A 20,521-nucleotide genomic window follows, 5' to 3' on the forward strand; every position below is an offset into this window, starting at 1 on the left:
GCATGCGTGTGTGTGTGTGTGTTAGCGTTCCACTTGCTTGTCCAAACATGGTCACTACTAACTAAAAAAAAAAGATGGCTATGGCCACAAGGCCAAAATCAAGGCGTCATGGTGACGTCATGGCAGCTATGTCCATCTTGTCTATCTTGGCGCTGTCTCATCATTTATCTAGTGGTGCAAGGCTCAAACAAATACCACAGGAGCCATGCAGACAAACATCAGCTATATTCAGTATTTGTACTGTAGATGCTGAAGATGTCACGGAAATTGTTTTTGTAGTCGTGAGACACTTGGCCTTTACTTTTCAAGTCTATGAAGAGTGGGTGGCATGTCCCTGGATTGTAACACTTAGAGATTTATATCAAAAAGGCTGAAAGAAACTGTTCAATATCTGGTGAAAAAACAGAAGTACTGAAGCATCCTGTGTTACTGGAAACATGCAATGTATTTTAGATTTTTCCAAATTCAAACTTGAGATAGTTTTAGTAGTTTTCTATGTGCCTCCTCAGCTTATCAGGATCTATTCATTGTAAGGTAACAACTGAGTGTGAGAAAGTGGAATTTTGTAATAACAAAGAATCTGTTGTCACTAATCTAGCCATTATAAATACAGTCAGTGCTGGCAACCATTTCATCTTCATTCGCAATCCCAGAATAATTTTTTTTTCTATGTTGTTTACACTGCTGCAGAGTCCCTTCCTGATATAATGTACAGTACAGTAGATGAGTTTCCATCCCTTGAGCTCAGAAGAGGAATTTTCTGGATGACGGAGCACATCTCTCCTTCTTAAGGAACATTGTTGCATTTCATTAGGGATAAGATTCATCACATCAAGCAAACAAGAGAGCCATGCAAATCGTATTGGAGGAATTCCTACACTGTCCTCAACATTGTCACACACACACACACACACACACACACACACACACACACACACACACACACACACACACACACACACACAAAGAACAGTTGATAAACAAAAGGCACAAAGCAAACAAAAGCTGAGAGCGCTGATTCAGGAGACAAAGGGGTACATCAAGGATGGTGATACTATGTGATTGCTCATTACTGTGCACTTCAAAATGACGCATTACTGTGACAGTGGGAAGAATGGCAGCCAGCAGCCCGGAGTTAAACAGGCATATTTTTCTCTCTTTGAACAATGACAGAGGCCTGGATCCCAAAACGAATGAACACATGGGTTGGTGGGTTGTAACACTGTTCTTCTGGTCAGAGGCCCAGTGCTGTATCTGAGTGAAAGGACACTCGGGGGTCCATTTTGGAGATGGCTGTTAAGTTCCAGCTCTGACCTTGGAAAAATGGCTCAGATAAGGGCTGTATACAGACCAATTTAACAGGTCACAACCCTGTCTCAGAGTGGGAGCGACACAGCGGAAGCGTGGGAACACAGCCTAAGGGATCTGTCCCGTGATGAGATGTTGGTGATATCTAACTGTGGCCCTGACCCTGCAGCAGTGGCTGTCAGCCTATTGATTCACAGCTCAAACAACTGGGCAGACAGGAACAGAGTCAGGTTGTGCAGCCTCAACTGGAGCAGTGTGTGATGGTACGTATGTGTGACTGTGTGTGTATATTTGGGGCATGTAGTAGATGTGTAGTAAAGCATTGTGCGCCCAAGGCTGGCAGATCGACAACAGTGAACAGGGAGAGACGGAGACGGAAAGCACTGAAGGCAACAGCTGCATAGGGGATACAACAGATCTATTCATGACAGACGTACACAAATGTAGACACATACACACATATTTGGTATGAAATGGACAGTGGCCCCTTTGTGGCTCAAGAGATAAAAGGGATGCCATGCAAGCTCTGTGAGTTACAGTGTGGGAGTTACCACACACACAACTAGATGGTCTTCTGTGTCTTCTACTGTATTAACACAATGATTGTGCCTGTCTGCTAGAGGCTCTGTCCGAGACAGCCGATTGAGCGTGGGACGGACCTGGAGGTGTATATAAGTAATATTAGATAATAGATGGACTTCAATGAAAGCTTTGATATTGATATAAACAAGACATAAAACAGAAGAGAGAAACAAAGACAAAGGCACACACAGAAAGACTGCGAGAGAACAACAACCCTGAAATATTTGTGTATTAGCCAGGAAGAACACACAGTTCTGGTTCACACAGTGTTTGTTCCCCCCCAAAAGGAAGCATCTATTCTCTGTATTTGAAGTTATATCTTTCTCTGTTAGAGGGGAGTGGGTGGAAGAGAACATGAATTGTGACAGCTCATCAAAGGCTGAAGCCTCAGATGGGGTGGGGGGTATAAACACAAGGAAATTATCCAGCTATCTATGAACTTACAGTATACAGATACTCACTTGCACCGACATGCTTTCCTTTGGTAATATTTTCAGTCTCGACTGTCATCAAACTTTAGAGAAACTCTGCTGGGTGCCTATAAATGACAGGACAGGAAACTCTGTCCTTGTTTAGCAGATCGGGCCCTGTGCTGTGGCAGCTGTATGGCCCTCTGTCTGGTCCAGGCTGGTCTCAAGAGGTAGATAGCAGAGACGTCTGCCAGGTGAGAGGTTGGCTCAGATTTAATCGATGCCTGCCAGAAGAGGACAGACGAGCAGGCAGGCAGGTAGACAGGATGGCACGGTAACTACCAGGCAGAAATATTCACGGTGGGGTTCACTGGCTGACTCCAGAGCTTTCGATGTGGTGGAGAAACTCACGCTTCAAAACGGTTTAGGGGATTGATTTGACAGCTAATTTACAGAGGAGATTTGCATAAGGCCATGCGCTAATAAGGCAGGCTTTCTTTTTCCGTCCTTTGTCTTTTCTCACTATCTCAACAAACAGATAAATGTAAGCGAATTAAAGAGACAAGAGATTCAAATTGGATATTGATTAAGAGACTAAAGCCTTGTGTTTTCTCCCGTTAAAGCTTGTGTTTAGATGATTGATTCACAATGTCACTCTCCACATCCTACCAGTGGTGTTTGAGGCTGGTTGTGCCTTTAAGCCTTCAATGGGCCCACATCATGTCACACCATGCTAAGTGCTTTGACACAGCCACACAAAGAGCCCTGCCTATCTGATGCCAATCTCCCCAGGTCCTGGTGTCACCCAGGTGGAGCCTTTCAGAGCGAGCAAGGACAAAGTCTCCTCCTCAACAGCTCTGCACAATGCAGCCTGACTGACAGCAGAAAAGACAAAATTGAGCTTCTCTGTCAAGTGGATGCTTAAGTGGAAGGAGAAAAAGTAAAAAGGACTCAGAGACAGAAGCTTTGAGTCTGAAGAAAAGAAAATGTAGAAAACAGAATCCTTTTCTACTTGTACTCAAATAAAAAGAGTCAAATAAAGAGAGACACTTAACCTCCATGTGGCATTTTTCTGGACTGTTGAATCACCCCCCCCCCCCCCCCCCCCACCCCCCCACACACACACACACACATGCATGCACACACACTGCTCTTCAGTCATAGCAATCAGGACAAGCCACAAAAAGAACAAGCTTACACAATATCTGCTCCAAAAGACAAAAACACCTCCCACACCACTTGTCCTTGAATTGAACACTGCAGAACTTGTGTGGCTGAAACTCACTTCTCTTGTTCTTGAAGAGGTTAAAAACAACAAGGATCTGCCTGTAGTAGGGCACCAGAGCTTCTCCCACACCGTCTGCAGACATCACCAGATGCTGCATGATCTTCATGGTGGTGCACATCACCTGATGGTTCCTTGTGTTCAGGGCATCTGGAAGTGCAGGGAAAAAGTAGCAAAGGTCAGGAATGGAGGCTCAAATTTGATATAAATTAAAAAGGACAGACAGATAGTCGCAGGCTTCTGGGTAATACAGTAGGTTTACACATTGTTTGTTCATGTAGGTGAAGGTCCTGATATGTACAATCAAAAGGTACATAAGTATGGGTTTAGCTGACTCCCTTTTTCCTTTAAAGAATTTCCCTCATAGCAGAGCTTTGATTTAGACTAGCTTGTCTGCAATCAGTGATTTCAAATGCACTGGGGAGGCAGGAGTAAGCGAGAGCCAATCACTGGGCTATTTGGCCTACAGCTGCACTTAACTCCATCTCCCACTGATAGAGAGAACAAAAGAGAATGATGGTTGGAGAAATGGAGAGCTAGAGAGATCCAGAGAGACAAACATAGAAAGAATAAAGGGAGGAAAACAGCATAAGACACATGTCAGAACAGAGATAAAGAGACATGAAAGGCAGAATGCAAAGAGTTAGAAAATAACCTAATAGCCCCCAAGACTGGCATTTTTATACTTGTTGTTTTATTTCAGCTGTTTTGGTTTTTATGTGACCCTCTGAAGCATCGGTAATTCCCTTTGTGCAGTCTAAAACAGTATATCCCTCCCAAAAGCCGTGTCTCTTTATGAAACCTTAAACTGTCATTTGATGCTTACTTCCACAAAAAAGAGATTGCAATAGCTTCACACTTACTATTCTGCCAGTACGCACTTAGAAAAACAAATATGAAAGGTATGAAAAAAAAAAAAAAACATTTAAAAGAAAGAGTCAAAAACAAAGAAATCAGCTACAGAGCGCAAAAACACTGAGAGCCCGTGGTTGATGGAGAGGAAAATAGGAAGAGAATGAGTGAGAGACATACCGCTATTATGCAGCTTCAATCTGGCGAAAGACACCAAGAAACAGCAGAAGTATTAAAACCAGCCATCTGACTTTAAAGACACAATGAAGGAGTATCCCAACTCCTCCACACCAATTTAGAGAAACTGCAGCCACGGGTTTTGCTTTGTGGTTATGTCACTGACTTTGCATGATTGCTAAAGCTGTAATAATATTAACTCTCACGGAATAAACGTCGGTCAACAGGCACATCAGAATGAAAACACGCAAATGTTTGCTTTTCGGTCACGCTGACGATGACAACATTCAAACTCAATAAAGTGTTTGTTTAACACAAGTTAACATATCATTCACAGGAAAGCTCAATCTTCAGCTATTCTGTCACAGCAATCCCTCATCCTGGGCAACTGGAGGTAACCGGTTACTTGTCTCAATAAATTGAAGAGCTTTTTTTGTCTGTTACACAGAACAAAGGCCACTTCTGAATGACTGACTTCCAATCTACTCTGCATACCTTTATAGAGTTTCAGCTCCATTTTCTGTCCAGTTTGCTCTGCTTATAGCTTATTGCTGGGGCTGGTAGAGACCAAAAGCAGAACTAAAAGGTAGGAAATACTTGACATTTACCAGAAGCCAGAAAACCAATCTGGGAGTTCATCAGCTGCTGACTTTTGGCTAAAAAATACTAATAAAGGGTTAGAGAATAAACAGTGGTTATGGAACCATTGTAATACTTCCTCTTTTCCTCTCTATGTGAACTGCCTACCTGTAATCTTTATAATGTAGTATTATTGAAATGGCTGCTAATCAAGAAAAAGGTGGCGCCAACTTGTTAGCTTTAAATAAATGAATAAATAAATAAGTGAAATATTTAATGGAGGTGCTCCTTCTATCACTGCAAGGTTGCCACTGGTGCCTTCTACCACACAGCTGAATCTGTGTGAAGCTCCACTGTGCACAAATGTCACCACAGTGGCATAACTGGTTAATATGGTTAATAATTATGTTATTAACTGGCTCTTTAGGGACGGGACAATTGGCACAGTAATCTACCATGGATTTCTATTCAGGAGTGCTAAGTCGCTATCTCCTGTATTATTTCAGATGTAGCTCTGGATGTAGATTCCCTTTAATCTTTTGTGTATCACAATCAATACACATTTCAGTAACATACCAAACTCAATAGAAAAAGTAGTAATTTCCCCGAGATCATGACAATACCCATCCATGGCATCATATTCAAACTGACATAAGACTAACCAAGAGAGAAAGAGAGCAACAGCCCTGAAAGATTGTGTGTGACAGTGAGATCAGCAAGAGAACAGGATACTGCATCACCCAGTGTTAAAACAGCTAATATGCAAATACGGAGCAGTCGCAAGCGCGCGGATCCACACTCTCGTACACCAGTCACACATCACACACACGTATTTGCACAAGTGCACATTTCAGCACAAGCATTTTACAAGCAATGAGACAAAATGTCAGCCTCAGCCACGAGCACAGGCGGTGCTGAACATGGCAGGAACAAAACACGAACCAAGTCATACAATGCAGAAGAGCCAGATGACAACATGAGGCTCAGAGGTTCAAGGAATATTGCATATTGCATTCAGAAAAGACTAACTGAACCAGCGCTGCCGCTTTGTGTCCATCTGAGAGCAGGAGAAGGAGAAGGAGCGTGACTTTGCGTCAGTGACAAAGTGCGAGTGAGTGAATGAGTGAATGTGTGTGTGCTGAATGAGCAAATGTATTGTGCTTTATGCCATCTCTCCATCTTTGGCTTAGTGTCTCCCTGGACAGACAAGCGTGGTGATATCTGCCATCACCAAGATAAGGTGGAATGTGGAATGACAGGAATTTCAAACCTACATAACAAACAATGAAATTCTAATTACCAGCCAGCGCAAACAATTTTCCCTGCTGTGACATTTGGACCGCGGGACTGTTCAATTATTCATCAGCACTCTTGCCTTGGTGAAAAAAAGAGAGAGAGAGAGAGAGAAGAAAAAAAAATTAAAAGAGCCAGTGGGAAGGCAGCCGAGGGCCTGATATATTAATGCTGGTTTAAAACCTGTGTTAGGACAAATCTGAATAATCATCTATTCATGCTTGAGCTTGTTTCGTATTCAGCGTGGAAATAAAACAACGGTGACCCCGTATTCGGCATCCTGTGAAATGTCAGAGGCAGGGCGACACCTCGGAGAGTTTAGCAGTGAATTGTTCTCGCTCGGGGTATAAATACACTTTTGAGATCAGAAGAAGATGTTCCCGTGCAGAGGCGGAACTGAGGATCTCCTTGTAATGAAAGTCTCATTTTAGTTCAAAGCTGAACAAATGTTATGCCAATCAACTGTGCGCAGGCACAGCTCAGACTCTTCCTCCTCATTTAAGGAAGCCAGACAAGCCCAAAACAACAGCGTTTCAAAAACATTCTGCCTTTTTCTCCCGAGTCACCTTGGATCTGTTTGGCTGAACAAAACCATTTTTTATGACTTTACTTACATAAATTGGTGTTTCATAGCAAACCATTTGTCATTTCAAAAAGACACTGGGAAAACAAAAGCCTTCTAAAATGCATCAACACCACAAAAATATATTAAATCCTATGAAACTGTTCTCGCCTCTTTTCCAGCTGTGAGGTAGTCTTTCTAGAACAACTAAAAGGGAACATGGTGTACAGTAGGAAATAGTTCAGTCTTGAAGTCACTGAGGACAGGGCCTCAGAGTATAATGTCAGCCACAGCCTTCCTCATTGTGTATTCTCATTGGGTGACCTGCAGTCATCATCAAAATTCACCAGGGCCTGACGTGGCTCAGTCGCTCTGCAGATAAGAGTCTGCCAGCCACACTGAAGATGTATTAACGTCAGAGGAGAAAAATATATATCTTGCCATTTTAAACTGTGGATGGCTTTTTACTTTCTTCCTCTTTCTGCCATCCCTTCTTCTTTCCTACACCATAGAAAAGTAATTAATCTGCAACAGAGACACGGACTGGCGGCTTTGCCTTGTGGATGGCAAAACGGGCCTGATTTTTAATAAACGAAAAAGTTAATAAGGAGCAAGCCATTTAAAATTCCATTATCAGGGCAAAGTGTGTGTTTTCATGAGGAGCATAACCATCACCTATGGTCTGGCCTCCAGAAGGCAAATGGCCAAAACTGCTGAGCGGTTTGAACTTATAAAATGCTGTCTGGGTTACTGAGTAGCCAAGTACCACTGTGTATAATGTTAAGTTGTGTGTAAAGTGCTTCATTACAGAGGGCCAAATAGGCAATATGCTTTCATGTACCTGTATATATCAGAATATGCAACTGATTTATAAGCCATGCTTAAATGAATTATTAAACATAAATATTTTGTGACCAAAAATAATGAAGCAGGAATGAGTTACTTCACTAGTATATGGGCAAACTTGAACTCAGCAGAGGACTAGTGATGGCTGTCCTTGGTCTGCAGCCGCACACTTCCAGAAATGATTGTTTGTGAACACAGTTCTCCGTGCACCACAAATGTAGGTTAACGCTCTATCATGCAAAGTAGAAGCCACATGTGAACATGATCCATGAATGCTGCTGTTTTCCCTGAGCAAAAGCTCATTCAATATGGTGTGGTATAGAGGCAAAGTGGAAAACTGTTCTGTGGTCAGATAAATTGAAATGTGAAATTCTTTTTGGAAAACACTTTTTATGTACTAAAGAGCAGAACAACCATCCGGCTTGCTCAGTTCAAAAAGTCTGCATCTGTGATGAGATGGGGCCACATCAGTGCCAATGGAAGTGGCAGCTGACAGGTTTTAGGGCAACATATTCAGATTTTCAGGGAAGGCCCTGCATATTTCAGCATGACTATACTAAACTGTATGCTACATCCATTACAACAGCATGGCTTCGTAGTAGAAGAGTCCGGATGCTGAACTGTTGTTAAAAGAAGAGGGGATGCTACACAGTGGTAAATATGGCTCTACCCCAACTGTTTTGAGACATGTTGCTGCCATCAAATTCAAAATAGCCTTATTTTTTTCTGAAACTGGTCAGAAATGGTTTAAAAAATTTATGTCTCTTCTATGTGCTACTGTTAATAAAATATGGGTTTAGGAGATTTGCAAATTATTGCATTCTGCTTTTATTTACATATTACATCATCCCAACCTTTTGGGAATTGGGGTTGTTATAAAGCAGTAAAACGTATGCATACACCACACTTTAGAGATGTTACACTGTATAATGTGCAGTGGGTAAGACCGAGCAGCTTGCACTCAGTGCAACTTTATGCCAGGGTCAGTCTGTCACCATGTCTCTGTGTCTCCAACAGCCCTGCCTAGTGTTGGCCGTCATGCCCCTCTGCCTCCACAGACATCCAACATCCACACAAACAAGAAGCACACACACACACACACACACACACACATTGCACATACACGTAACCACCCCCAGCCAACTGCCCATGACATGAACACTACCGCAGGCTCACTGGGCGCCACTTAAAGGCTCCCACTTTGAAACTGACACTCCACTTGGCAGTGGCGCCAAACAAAAGAGTTTCTGTGTGTGTGTGCGTGTGTGTCTGTGTGTTTCAGACTTTGTGCCTGTGCATGTGCTGAAATTTTTCCAACAAAGCCACACTTCACATTCCTCCAACTTCTCGGTTTCTTGCTCTTCCTTGTTCTTGCCGCATATGAAACCTTTCCTGTCCGCATCCCTGTAAATTCCAACATCTATTTTTGAAGTCGTACACCACTACGCCCTGAGGCACGACCTTTCCGCCCACCTCCTTCTGCAAGCACGTGTGTGTGTATGTGTGTGTGTGAGACTGTGCGTGTGTGTATGCGTCTAAACGTGTCAGCCTGGAAAGGTAGGGAGGCACAGCATGATGACACAGTTAAATGTAGCATGTCACCACATTCATGGCAGATTATCGGGCATGCTTTTAGAGCCAGCGTCTTCCGGCAAATGCAAAAAACAAGGACGCTTCACCCTGAGGGTTAATGTAATAATAGGAACTGTATGACAGCAAACCCAAATTAGGACGTCACATCGGGACTAGTTGTATAATGTTAGAAATGTCCGTAGTGGCAGTCAGCGAGACAGGTGATTCTGTTTCTGGTAAAGCATGTTGTTCTATTTTTGTTGCAGTCAATCTCCAAAGCAAAGTCTGAGAAAGGCCTAAGAAAGATACGTACGTAAATATATAAATATATGCTATTATATATAAAAAGGCGAGGAATCCATTTTCATTAACATCAGGTTTCTTACCAACTTTAGCAGCTCTTTCATTTCATTTGAGTGTTTTTGAGTGTAAAAAGAAAGGCAGAACTTCCAGGCCTGTAAAGTGAAGCCAACATGGAGGTGCCTTAAGTGTGCATTTTTTCTATCTCCTTTGGCTGCAAAAAGAACTCTGGTTCTATAGAGGTCTATGAGAAAATGGTTCTCTTGTTCTGTAACCTCAGTAAACACTTTACCGGCTCATCACTAGTTTGTAGTTATACTGAATAAAACATTCATTTTGTAAACTAGATAGGATCATGCAAGATATGCTTGTCAATCACAGTGACGTTACAGTGGCTGCCCTTCTTTTGTCGCTGGTGTTATACTGAGCTCTCATTTACTCAAGGCAGCAGAAAGATAGAGTATCAGCAGCTGGGTGTGCCTTTTAGTCTTGGGATTTGTCAGAGATCATAAGCTAACGATGCTGTCACCAAATAGTGAATAATGAAATAATGACATGCAAAAAAATTTATTAAGGCTGCAGTTTAAGTCTGGGATGATTACTTGGCTGTCAATCAGTGATAAAATAATAATAATATTTACATATACAAAGGTCTGCAAAAGTAATGCAAATGATGATGAGGGCATTTTGTTGCCAAAGCTAATTGAAAAGCTGCTATATTTTAATCACAGAAAATTGCAGTAATAATGACCCTGTGTGATTGCAAAAAAGACTCTCGCCCTGAAAAGCAATAATTAAAGCAGTCGAGTTACACATATTTGAAATTTTATCTTTGATTTCTCTTAACAGTAAAATATGATTTTACTGTTAAATCTGGCCCAATACCCTCATTTCTAATAAGGCTTTTAACTGACTTGGATTTGTCTTGAGGTAACCACACGCTTCCCTGAGAAAATATGAAAGCGAAGCAAAGGTAAAAATGACATGACACACTGGGTCACACGGGAAAGGAGCTCTGTTTTGTGTGATTGGTAAACCGTGAGTGCGGGCACCCTCCTAGACTTACTCCTGATGGGTATGATGAGCTGGGGAATGACAGTCAGGATCTTGTGGCCTCCACGGTCCAGCATATCACGGATTCCCTGGCGGGCGAAGAGCTCGTACGGAAAAGCAGTCTCAGTTAAACCATCAAAGAACAGTGGCAGGAAGTGGTGGTAGTCTAGTGTCTCGATGTCCACCTGAGGACAGAAACACACATTTATAACACAGGTAGCATTAGCACCCTATTAATCCAAAGGAACTGAGAGAGAGAGTAGAGTATTGTTTCTGTAGATCTTCAGTGTCTGAAAATAACATGACCAAATGTCTGTAGGACAGTGATTCCTGGTGGGCTGGGCAAATACTGCAGGGGACAAAAAAAAATCAATAACACAAAGAAGAAAATACTTCATCTTACGCTTGTGTCATTAAAGGTTTGAGTGCACCACAGAAGAAGCTGAGATTTTAAAATGGGCCGTGGAAGCTTCAAGTGTGGGAATAGCTGCTCTAGGATGTGGCAGCCTTACACAGTCCTACAGGAAATGTGAACTCGTATCTTAACCTTTTTTGTTCCTATGATTTACGCCATTGCCCACCCACCAACCCACCTGCTGTCTAATAGGGGCTATAGTGGATTTTTATACTTCCTCATGTGACAATATAATACTCTAGATCACCCCCATGCACGTCAAAAAAACAGTACCTAGTGTGTGTTAAATGTAACAAGGAGTCCTGACTATGTTTCAGAATTTGGTGAGCCAGGAGTTTGAGTGTATTGGTTACAGCCACGAGGCCCCCTCTCAGTCTTTGCCCTTTCCCTTTTGTTTGTCCTTGGCTCTGCACAAAACTAGGGCTAAATCTCCTCTTGCCCTCATGTATAACCCTTGCAGTGAACACATACACGTACTCACACACACTCACCTACACATTCACACACACACATTGCTAGGGGACAGCTGTTCAGAAGATCGTGACACCACGGCATGTGGCATCCTGTGGGGGCTGACATGTTAACACCTGTTTACACCATTTACAGGGAAGACAGAAAAGCGCGCGGGAACACAATCAAGTGGTAGATAAAGACATTTGTCCAGCTACAGTACACCGGCAGACTTTGATGTTGTTCGGCTGCGTGTGTGTCTATTGCGTGACATGTGAAAGTGAAGTCTTTCATCTGTGCGAAGCCGTCGGAGCAAAGCCAGCAGCCATAATGAACTCAAATGCACAGGTGATCCAAAGGAAGCAGTCTTTGAGTCACGCAACGCATGCATTTTGTGCATCTATGAAACGTTATATCTACGTGTGCCGAGTTAGCGAGTGTGTATCAGCTATAGAAATGAACCTGAGTAAAATGATCTGAGCAACCTGTAAAGCAGTACAAGGTGCTGAAACGATGTTTCAGGCGTCGACATGGAACTTTGGGACCCAAGTTTTTCTAGCAGAACATTGCATTGTGACAACATTATCAATGTCATTCACTTTACCTGTCAGTGGCTTTAATGTTATGGATGACTGGTGTGTACACATGCACCCTACTGGGCCACACTGCTCTGTGCTGAAATGTCACCCAGGCAGAGAAACCGTGTGCTTTTAAGTCCCTAGCCCTCACCCCACTGCCGGTCAGAGCCGAGACTTCAAAGCAGGGCACCACCCTTACCTCACTCGAGCTCCCTGATGCACCTCTCAACCCCGGGTAAACACAGAGATGGAGGATGACAGACTAAAGATGGAGACATGGCATAGATGGCGACAGAGACCGAGAGCTCGCACTGTTAACGCAGAGAGACAAGGCTGATTGCTTTGAGGCAATTTGCCAGCCAACCTTGACCTTTCCCCGCGCTTGGTCAAGATCATCACTGTGAGTCAGGTTGACTGGAGACGAGAACAAAAGCAAACACGAGCCCAGAGAGCAGGGGTGGAGAGGGAATGGAGGGGATGAGAGGGTGAAGAGAGGTGAGATGACACTACAGCACCGCACTGCTCACTAGCCAGTGGCAGTCAGCAGTACACAGGGACACGTCATGCCATGAGCTGCTTTTTTGGATCAGGCTACAGAAATAACACAAACAGCACACACAATAAAACACTACCCCCCCCCCCCCCCCTTTTTTTTTTTTTAACCAGTAAACTTGGCCTTGCAGCAGCAACTCTAAATTCCATAACTGCTAATACTGATACGGACACAGCATCCAGTGAATTTCAAAATGCATTCTTTAAATGCTGCTACATTAGAAACAATACTAGACAAAAAATAGGATATTTAATTCAGCTGTAGATGAGATCAACTGAATCATTACAGCAGAATTATATTCCACAAAAAAGGATGGAAAAAACCCAACCTCGTAGTTTAAGTAAATGGTAACGTATAATACAAAAAAGTACAGTTTGTAGAAAAAATACGCACAAAATGCAATTAGTGTAAATGTAAAAGGATGTGAACACTAGACTAAAATGTGAATCCCTATCTGATATCTCCCCCAACCTTCAAATCATGCTGTGTTTTACATCTGATTATATCTACGATAACTTTGGATGTGATTTTTTTTTTCTATGAATTCTTCGTTGTAGTATCAGAAAAAATGACACAAAACAGGGAAAAATGTCAAAGTAATACCTTGGGCTAACTGAAAGTGGCACACGCAGTCTTACTTTTTTGCTGTTGGCACATTGTCTGCTCTCACAAGACTACGTTGTGAACCTGCGATGTTGCGTGAATAATTACCTGAAGCATTAATTTGCTGCTGGTGTGAACTCTGATTCTCATAATCAAAATCACATAAACAAGCACTTAGGGACTGACTGAAGATTCCAGTTAGCACCGACGGAGTGAGGACAATCAACAAACGCGCTCACATACATTCCCAGGGAATCTTAATCAGACACTGTGCTGAGTGGTAACTCTTGCATCCGTTATTGATTGTCCGCCCAGGTTTGTTTGTCTTTGGGTGCCTAAGGGAATCCCCCTGGTAGTCTGGGGAGTCAATGAGAGTAGAGCACAGAAAGACTATCAGCCAAGTAGCAGCAATTAGCCCTGGGACTCAGACCTGCGTGTCTCCTCTGGTCAGCGCTGCAACGGCAGACAGACAACAACAGAAGCAGGCCAGACTTGGAGCGAGTGTGAGGACAGCCTCTGCTCATTAAACAGCAGTATCAGAGGCCCCTGAAGGCCACAGGAGACCAAGAGGAACAGAAAACAGCAGGTTGCCACTTTAAATACATAATACCTGGATGCGATTTTGTGTGAGGTGTGTGAATGCATGTGCGTGCCGCTCCATACGAAGCCCGGGAGTGTGCACAGACGTGATAAGCTGCAGCTTTCCATGGTGGCGTATTATTTCTGGTACACACTCTGAGGGTGTAAATGCTAGGGGGAGTGTGAAAGTGGCACAGAGAATAGGGGGGGAGAGGGAATGCGTGTGTACCTTTTTTGGTGGGGGGCTTTGCATTTGAACCTGAGGTAACTGTAGACTATGTCACATGTAACAAACAACAAGCTGACACTTCCTATTATATAAAACCTCACATGATTGTTAGCTTGCAGGCCAAACATCTGGGGAAGGGGGGGTGTTTGTTGTGTGTATGGAAGCCAGTTGGTAATAAACCTAGATTTCCAAAAGAGCCGCAGTAATATCATCTTTCAGACATCTAATCAGATTAAAGTATCTGATCAAGTCCCAGCTTGCCAACCTGCTATTGGTGACACACTGCTGTTATAAGAGCACTTTCACCTGAACCTTTGCAGCGAAAGAAATTTTTTTTCATCTTATCTTGCTCTCTTACTGAAGTCTGTCTCATAGATCAGGCAAGAAACAGGCTGCACTGCAGCTGTTTGACAGTGATGCTATTTTAATTGATGATGCCAAAATGACTTGACCTGGATTCTGCCTCCTGTTAACACAAGTACAGGTTTCTGTATTTAGATGAGCTAGCAGATGAGCTGCTGTCAATTATTTCAGCTTTGAGAGGAGAACAGGCTTCCTATTGGAGCCACTAACACTATGAGTCATTCACCACACAGTCACTATAGCCAAACAAGCGTCTATTAGTTCTGCTGAAAATGTATTAAACAAGACCAAAAAAAGAATGCGGAGCACACACGACAGAAAATAAACAGTGTGGATGCATCTAAAAGATAGACCGAAGAAAGAGATACAGGCTGATGGAGCCATAAATTATGGGGATATGGGAGGCAGGTGTGAACCACCCGGCGCTAAAAATAACAACACACAGCACAACAGTGTAGTCTAGACTCCACGGTGTAACTAAATAACTGAACAATAACACTACATTGTGCGTCGGTCAGTTTTTGTTCTATTTTTTTTCTACATGTCGGGCATGGAGGCATTATTCTTTGGTAGATGTCAGATTCCAGCGTTCATGACAGCGCAGGCAGTCTGCAGTCACGTCACAGATCGGGACTGAGAAAATTTTGCAATATAAATTTTTTCCTGACTGATGCTTTGACGTAAAAAAGTGTTATGGATAATAACACTTTAATAACACTCTAATAACGAATAATGCTGATTTCTTCAGTGTGTTTATGCAGCCTCTTGCTCTATGACAGCTGTGACAGGCTCCACCCCCCCACGCCCATTCCCCCGCGACCCTGAGAATGGATGGATGTAACATTTTCAAAAAATAATTTTTTTCCAATGAAATAATAGTAATTATAGTTGAACTGAGTTTTCACCAGCAAGGTGACCCTCTGCAGGGGGTATTTTTATTAGACAAAAGTTTCAGCCATTAAGTTAGCAAATACCTACTGCTTTAAAACGTTAAAGAGCTCATAAAAATCTGGTACAAAAAGCACCAGAACTCCTATAGTCCCTCCTGAGAGCGGTGGGCTCACAGGAAGGCGGGCGTATGTATTGCTTTTGGACTGTGCCCGGTCAGGCCCCATGGGCTAAGGCCCGGCCACAAGGCCTTGTCCTGTAAGTATCTCCAGGGCCTGGCTCCAGGTAGAGTAGGGAAAGGAAGGATAGTCCCTTGGCTTTTTGTCATGTCATAGGGATTTGGCTTCTGAGATTATTAAAAAATAAGTTACATAAAACACTGTATTAAATTGTTATTCAGGGGGAGCATTTACCAGAAATCCTGCGGGGGCCAAGATAAAAGATGAAGACGAATATAAAATGAATATACCATGACACAAGTCAATAAGCTGCAAAGGTCAAAAGACCATCAGCATGTCACATACCTGTACTGTGTGGAGAGCGAAATCACACTTACTACTATGAATGCATAAACTGTTAAGTTAATAGTTGCCGAGAGAAATCAGCATCTTTAGTTTTAATTGATAGATTTAATTCATCTTACATATATAAAAAGTGAATTCTGCTTTCAACTTATTCCACACACACACAACAAAGACAACAATACACATAGGAAACCGGTGTAAGAACAGATGTGTGCAAACATCTTTTCTGTGGAGGTTGCTGAGTTTGCCAAATCCTCAGAAATAACAGCTGGTGCCCACCTGACTGTAGGTTGCTGCTAACTTTATCCCTCAAAATACCACTGAAGCACTTTCTGCATTCAGCGTTTTGTTCTTCTTAAAAATGTTAACACATGTTGATGTCTCCTCATTAACTAAATTAACACAGTGGCAGCAAAATAAGTTCTGGCTCTGACATAAATATTGGCTTTTATTTTCGACTAAACTACAAAGATTTGTTTGCATAGCTGTTGCACCTCTTCCACACGGCTTTTAATTTTCTTTTTAAATAAGCTGTTATGGCAGCGCCTCTCTAACATTTCAGAAACTGTCGCGAGCACACAGCGCAGACAGGTAATAATTTATTCATACTAATCCAAGCTTGTTTCCAACTGTGCCACAGGTGCACAGCACACCTGTGGCCACAATATTTCCAAAAATCAGTCGGCGTGCTGCGTGCACTCACTGTGAATACGAGACGGGGGGAAAAAAATAAAGGGAAAAGGATGAGAATATTTTGACTTTCTTGGAGGTCACAATAAGAAGAGCAAGACTGGAATAGGCAAACGATAAGTGAGGGAAAGAGGAGTGAGTCACTCTCACTATCTCCCCTGACAGCTGTTTCCATCTAACAAGCATGCAAGTATGCTCAATTCAAAGCACTAGTAGCCGAGTGCATGGTGTCAATTGAAATGATACCTAACACAGGCTGGATGAGACAATTTTGTGGCTTCAAAGATAGTTCAAAACCAGGACATAGTGAGTTATGAATTTTATGCGAACCAACCACACTCTCTCTCTCTCTCTCTCTCTCTCTCTCTCTCTCTCCCTGTCTCACACACACACACACACACACACACACACACACACACACACACACACACACACACACACACACACACACATGCTGAGATGAAAAGAACTTTATTTAGGTACACAGTTGTGCCAGCAGTCTTAAATGGGGTGTTGAGGATTAAAAGCAGGAGGTCGTTATTAGTATAACAAACATTAGGCGGGCGAGCTGAAGGAGCGACCCTGTAAGACAGTGTTTCCATTCAGATTGTTTCTATTAACACTGTTATTAAAGGTGACGAATATTCATGGTAGATGTTACAAACTGCAAATGTTGGAGCGTTTCCATTTTCCCAATAAAGCCTTCCTCATACAGTGACGGCAAACTCGAATTAACGTTTTAGCTCACATAAAAAAATCAGCATGTCACATAAATATGTAGCAAAAAAAAAAAAGAAAGAAAATACTTCAGGCTTTTCTCAAACAGGTATATTTGCACAAACTGTCATTGCGAAAATCACGACAAAGTTTGTGCTTCCACTGTTTTTTTGTTTACATAAAAAATAAAGAATAAATCTGGCTCGTTCTTGAACTCCCACTGCGAGCCCATCACAATTATTCTACTCCAAAACAAGTAAGAGAGTAAACCAATTAATTTGCCACATACATTTCAAACTTGCCAGCAGAAAGTTGGTAATATCCTCCAATGGATGTGTTTACTAATTTCAATCAGCTCATGCCGTTTCTGTTGTACAAAATATACCCTGCTGCCTCTGCTAGCTGCACTCAAGCTGCCAAAATATATCAGGTACTGAAAAATAATGTAAACAGAGTGACGAGGGGCTGATGGATGAGTAGAAGGGATTGAGGGCAGTAATGTTAGAAGATGCTGAGGAAACTGTGTGGAAGCTGCTCCAGTTTTAAAGGTGAGGCGGCTAAATAAAGCTCAGATTAGGACTCTACTCGCTGTGTGGGACCCTCTGCCACTGCGATGGAAGTAGGCCAGAAAAGTATAGAGAAGCCGGAGGGATTCAGGAGGCGCTGACCATGACAAGAGTCTGAGAAGAACTAAATGTGATCAGAGGTTTCATTCAAGTAATATTAGCAGGCCTACGAGTATGCTTACATGTGAGGTACAGATTTTTAAAATAATCTAGCAATAGTCTTCTAGCAGTGTGACCGTGTCTGCGTCTTGTCTACTCAGGAGCCACAGCGTCTGCTTTTAGCTTCCAGTGATTACAGCTCAGCATCTGAGCTTGACAACACACGGGCAGAGTGTAATCAAGTCGGAGAGAGGGAGGTGTAATCAGCATTTCGCCTCCAATCAGCCCCAAAATCACTGTCTCTAATCTGCAGCCAGCCATTGATGGGTTTGATTGATAGGATGGATTTGTTATCTGGCTGTGGGGGTCTGCAGGGAGCAGAACAACAAGCAAGAGACACAGTCAGCTTATCAGCTATCGCTACATTTGTTACCGCTCCCCTTGTTGAGCAAGCAGAGCTTTTCCTCACAGGCTACAACTGCAGTTCTCCTCTCATTTATCATACAGAAGAATTAAATGTGGACACTTCAAAGTACTTCCACACACATGGGTCCCCGGGGGCATGTGTTTTCTCCCTGTTTAAAATGGAAAAGGCCTATCCATCACTGGCTGTTTGTGACGGAAACAGAAACCAAATGGGGTATTTCTCTTTGTGTGTGTCTGTGCCTACGAGTTTGCAAGTGCATGTGTGGTACGCATGCATTAATTACTCGCATATAAGTGTATGTGTCTGTGATTTGTACGTGTCAGACGCCCGGGAAAGATAAGGGGACAGAATCATACTTTTTCTGCAAGCAAATACCATGACTGCAGCATCTACTGTCTGCAGTTTTGACAAATCTCACTCCTCTGCCTCGCACTACGCAGACAAATCCTCACAAATGTTCAAACAAATATACTCATTTTCAATGAGCATGTGATGAATGAGCTCCATTGATTTTGTGCACAAAGCTAAAACAATAGCGACCAAGACGAATGCTTGGCCTGTTTAAGATAACAAGGGAGAATTACCAGGATGAGTGACAATGTTTATGTGAAATTCAAGAAAAGGGATCAACAAAATTAAGAGACTGGATAGGAGAAATAAACAGGTAGTTTATATATGTGAACGTGACCTGGATTCTTTGTTTCCAAGGTGGTCAGTTGTCTCTTACATGGAGAATAGTGTACGCAAAAAGTACCAAAAATTACTGAAGAAAAAAAATTTCAAGATTTGTGTGTTTATAGTGGATCGATGCACTGATTTTAATTACCTTCAAGTGACCAAGTGGTGCCATTTATGACCTCAGCATCAAGGCACTTTATAATTCAAGATAAAGACAGAACTAGACATTAATTCTACACAGTAAAGACAGTACTGGGTCATTCCATCTCAAATCATTGTGGGATTTCTGCATGACCATCTGCGATTTGCTTAAAAATTTTATGGTCATTCCTTCTGGCAGTCAGCATGCCGATCGCCTGATCCCTGTTTGCCTGTGGCAGTTGTGGCATTAGGGTCAGGGGTAGGGTCTTGTATTTATCTTGACTACTGATCACGCCATGTGCAACTTAGCCTTTCTACTCACATGAAAATCCATTTTTCATTATTCTTAACTGTTTTGCTATAGCCACCCCCTTGCAGTAACTGGTTGGGGGTGAGGGCAAAGAGAAAAGAAAACGGAAACATAGGGCTAGAGGAGACACACAGAGTAAAAACAGGTGAGTGGTGAAGAAATGCTCAGTGCATCACAGGAAGTCCCACAGCAGCCATAGTCCTAACTATGAGCTTTATCAAAAAAGGGAATGTTTTAAGAGCAGAGAGAGTGTCTGTCCCCTGAGTTCAAAGTGGGAACTGGTTACGGGGGGGGGGATTATTCAAAATTTATATGTATACATGTGAGGAGAAGATTTTAAATTCAATTCTAGATTTAACAGAGACTGAATAGAGAGGAGCCAATATAGTGGAAATATACCCACATTCCAATATACTAATATAATACTAATCCCTTTGTCTAAATAAATTAAATTGTATATTTTATTTTTATCTCCCTTTTCCATAAAACTAATTTGAGATCATAATTCATTGCATTAGAATATTAGAGAATACCTGTCATATATAGAGGAAACAGTGCAGGTATGACAGACACAAAAAGAACCATTAAAAAAAAAGTATTTTTTCACAAAACGTAAATGACCCCACTTTAATTTTACTCACTAAAACAGCTTGGTCAGTTGAGGGTTAACTAGGCGCATCACTTCCTTTTAAAACACAACCTTCACTTCTACCACATTTACATTTCGGTGTTATAATAAACTCCTTTCTACAGAGAGAATAGATTCATGTTCGGTATTGGCAGGAGCTGTTCATTAGAATGCACCACATGGAGTAAAGTCTGTGAGCTAGTTTCAGCTGGCAACTCGAGCTGCACGGCATGGTACACATGTAACATGCCTCACTATCCTTAT

General features: G+C 42.3%; 1 protein-coding gene across 1 annotated transcript in view; it reads right to left on the minus strand.

Annotated features, from left to right (window-relative positions):
- Positions 1-20,521, minus strand: part of pacrg (PARK2 co-regulated) — a 148,391-nt gene that overhangs the window by 60,088 nt on the left and 67,782 nt on the right. Inside the window, exons 3-4 of the mRNA XM_030719370.1 lie at positions 10,833-11,004; positions 3,586-3,735 (exon numbers count right to left, since the gene is read on the minus strand). Of these exons, the coding sequence (XP_030575230.1) occupies positions 3,586-3,735; positions 10,833-11,004 (322 nt within the window). The remainder of the gene's footprint in view (positions 1-3,585; positions 3,736-10,832; positions 11,005-20,521) is intronic.

The sequence above is a fragment of the Archocentrus centrarchus genome, chromosome 22 (assembly GCF_007364275.1).
Source record: "Archocentrus centrarchus isolate MPI-CPG fArcCen1 chromosome 22, fArcCen1, whole genome shotgun sequence".
Taxonomy (NCBI): domain Eukaryota; kingdom Metazoa; phylum Chordata; class Actinopteri; order Cichliformes; family Cichlidae; genus Archocentrus; species Archocentrus centrarchus.